This window comes from Limulus polyphemus, unplaced genomic scaffold (assembly GCF_000517525.1).
Source record: "Limulus polyphemus unplaced genomic scaffold, Limulus_polyphemus-2.1.2 Scaffold2432, whole genome shotgun sequence".
Classification (NCBI taxonomy): domain Eukaryota; kingdom Metazoa; phylum Arthropoda; class Merostomata; order Xiphosura; family Limulidae; genus Limulus; species Limulus polyphemus.
In genome coordinates, this window is record NW_013668042.1 from 35,650 (window position 1) to 38,358 (window position 2,709).

Below are 2,709 nucleotides of genomic sequence, written 5' to 3' on the forward strand. Positions count from 1 at the left end.
AGCTTCCACATTTACCTTCTCAAAACCGAGTAGAGTTTCTTCTTCGACAGTGGCTTTTTCAGCTGACACGTCTTCAGCAGCGTCATTTGTTCCGTTGTTCACTTCATCCCAACTGAAATGTCCTGTAGCTTTGTGTTTAACAACACCAAACAAACTTATTTCATTCATAATAAATATTTTCCATTTAGTCTTGTTTTGTTTCTAATTATGCACAAAGCTACACAAGAGCTATCTGTGCTCTGCCCACCACGGGTATCGAAACCCGATTTATAGCGTTGTAAGTCCGCAGATGTACCGCTGTGCCACTGGGAGGCTTTTCCATTTCAAAGAACTATGGGGTCACCTGTGCATGATTTTTTTGGTATTATATTTATATTACTCTAACTGGTTTGCTTTTATAACATCTTTGGCTATACTCTTCTTTAAAATGATACCATTCATATATTTGCATAAATGCATTATTTGTACAGTTTTAGTGGCGCATATATCTGTAACAAAAATATTGTATTTTTTACATAATATATTTATATGTACATCAAAAAACTTAATCCACATGAATGGATTCACAGAAAACTAATATTAATAATAATAGAAAATTAATTTTGTCTTTCTGAATTTTCTTTTAATATTTTTTATTTTATTTTTTGTAATTACAAGAGCTGGACTAAAAATTATGCCTTGAAGCTAGGCAATGTCTTTTGTTTGAAGGTTCCTCCCTCACGCGGGAAGAAAATAATCTGTACCAATAAGTGCCCTCTATAAAACACAATTTAGAATTCTGCAACAGGCGTGAGCGGGTTATTTGGTACATGATAAAGTGGAAGTTAAATTTACATTACTATTCTTTATGATTAACGCATGTCTTCTACACTTTATTGTGACCATTATTATAATTGTTAAGCAAAAAATAATAATTTCTCGTAATTCTTAAGTTAAATATAAATATTACTTTAGTTATCACTACAGTTTAGTCTTTAGTTTAGACCACATACACGACGTGTGCTGTTGGTAATGTGAATGTGCACTCGAACGAAGTGATGCCTATGGAGAAAGAAAGCTTTCTTAAAAATTAAAGGTTACTTTTATAACATAAGAAATACGGTAAGATTAATTTTATTTATCGTTTTAAAGTTCGTAATTTTGCTCGGACATTTTGTGAAGTAGTGAAGAAACGTAATATATACTACCACTTTAGAATAGATACAACTTAATTTCCCTCCAAAATTCAAGTCGGAAAATGCCGCTGTTGGGAAAACAACCATTTGTGAGAAAGAAGACACCGCCTGATGTGAAGCCTCAAGAACAGTTATTTTATTTTAAATTGACTCATGAAGTTTTCAGGGATTATGAGTAAGTTGATAGTCAATTTAATTCAGTTTTTAAGCAGCTGAGTTAAATATATCAGTAGTAAAACTTTTGTCATAGAAAAAAAAATCAAACCATTCAAAAGTTAAGCCTAATCTTGGGCAACTTATTTTGTGGCAACATGGCTTCCAGTTCTATAATATTATGAAACTGAAAGTTTAATAGAATGAGGTCAGCTGTGCACGATTTCTTAGCATTATGTGTCTTAATCCCATATTTATATCACCTTTACTGGTTTGCATTTTGTAACTTCTTGTATTATATTGGTATAGATAATGTAAATATTGTAACTTTTTTTTACCTTTTAGTTTTAATTTTTATACTTTTAATTTTTTAGACAAAACAGTTCAAACTATATATTATTATTAATTATTATAAAAGGTCACATTTGTCATGATTCATTGGTGTGAAGGTATGGAAATGAAACAAACACAATGACTCAATAACAAGATAAGTTGGTTGATTCATTTTTCATTAAAGTATATGATTGATAGATAACTAAAATATGTCTTGGGATGGTTTATTAATTTAGTATGAGAAAAGCACTGATCTTTTTCATAAAGACACAGTTTGCTTTATTATGCCTTCATGTTGCTGGGTGATGTTCTAAGAATAGTGAGCAATTTTGTAAGCTAAAATATTAATAGAAGATAATATCATTCATAATGATAAATTCTAAAGTGTAAAACATTAACAATGGAACTATACCCTAATGGAAATATAGTATCATCTAAGTCTTTTGTTTAGATCATGAGTATAGTTTTTTCAACATTTCAAATAAATTGATTATAAAGAAAATGTAGAGAAATATGTATATATATATATTTACTTTCTTCTTAGAATTCTTCTCAAGAAGTTGATAAGCCGTCTTAACGTTGTTAGAACAACGGGTAAAAGTTGTAGCTAGTGATGAGTTGGCTGACGCGTTTCGAATGCGTTCTGCATTCATTATCAAGGTTGAATGTTGTGTGAATTGTGATTACTGTTGGTGGATATTTATAGGTATGGGTAAGCAGGTGGTGGTATCTATCTCGTGGAAGGCGTTAATTGGTGGAGTGTTGTATTGTAGCTTGGCGGTTTCTCGCTAAGAAGTAGCAGTGTGCATGCTGTTCCTGTCGATTGTTTGTTGATTATGGGAGTTTGCTGTAGGATTTTTATTGCTTCGTGTATTTGAAGAGTTGTGAAGTCGTTAAATTGGTGGTTTACTTTGGTGTTTTGTACTAGGCCCTGACGTGTGAGTTTTTGGTTGTGGATGCGAGCACAATGTTCTTTGATGGCTCCATTTTGTAGGTGCATTGTTAGGCGTCTTGACAGTAATACCATATTCGACAAGACACTTCAACG

General features: G+C 32.0%; 1 protein-coding gene across 1 annotated transcript in view; it reads left to right on the forward strand.

The window, feature by feature from the left end:
• The first annotated feature begins 765 nt into the window (after positions 1–765).
• LOC106466941 (bromodomain adjacent to zinc finger domain protein 1A-like) overlaps positions 766–2,709 on the forward strand; it is a 61,172-nt gene continuing 59,228 nt past the window's right edge. Inside the window, exon 1 of the mRNA XM_013927259.2 lies at positions 766–1,350. Coding sequence (XP_013782713.2) covers positions 1,238–1,350 — 113 coding nt within the window. The 5' untranslated portion in view covers positions 766–1,237. The remainder of the gene's footprint in view (positions 1,351–2,709) is intronic.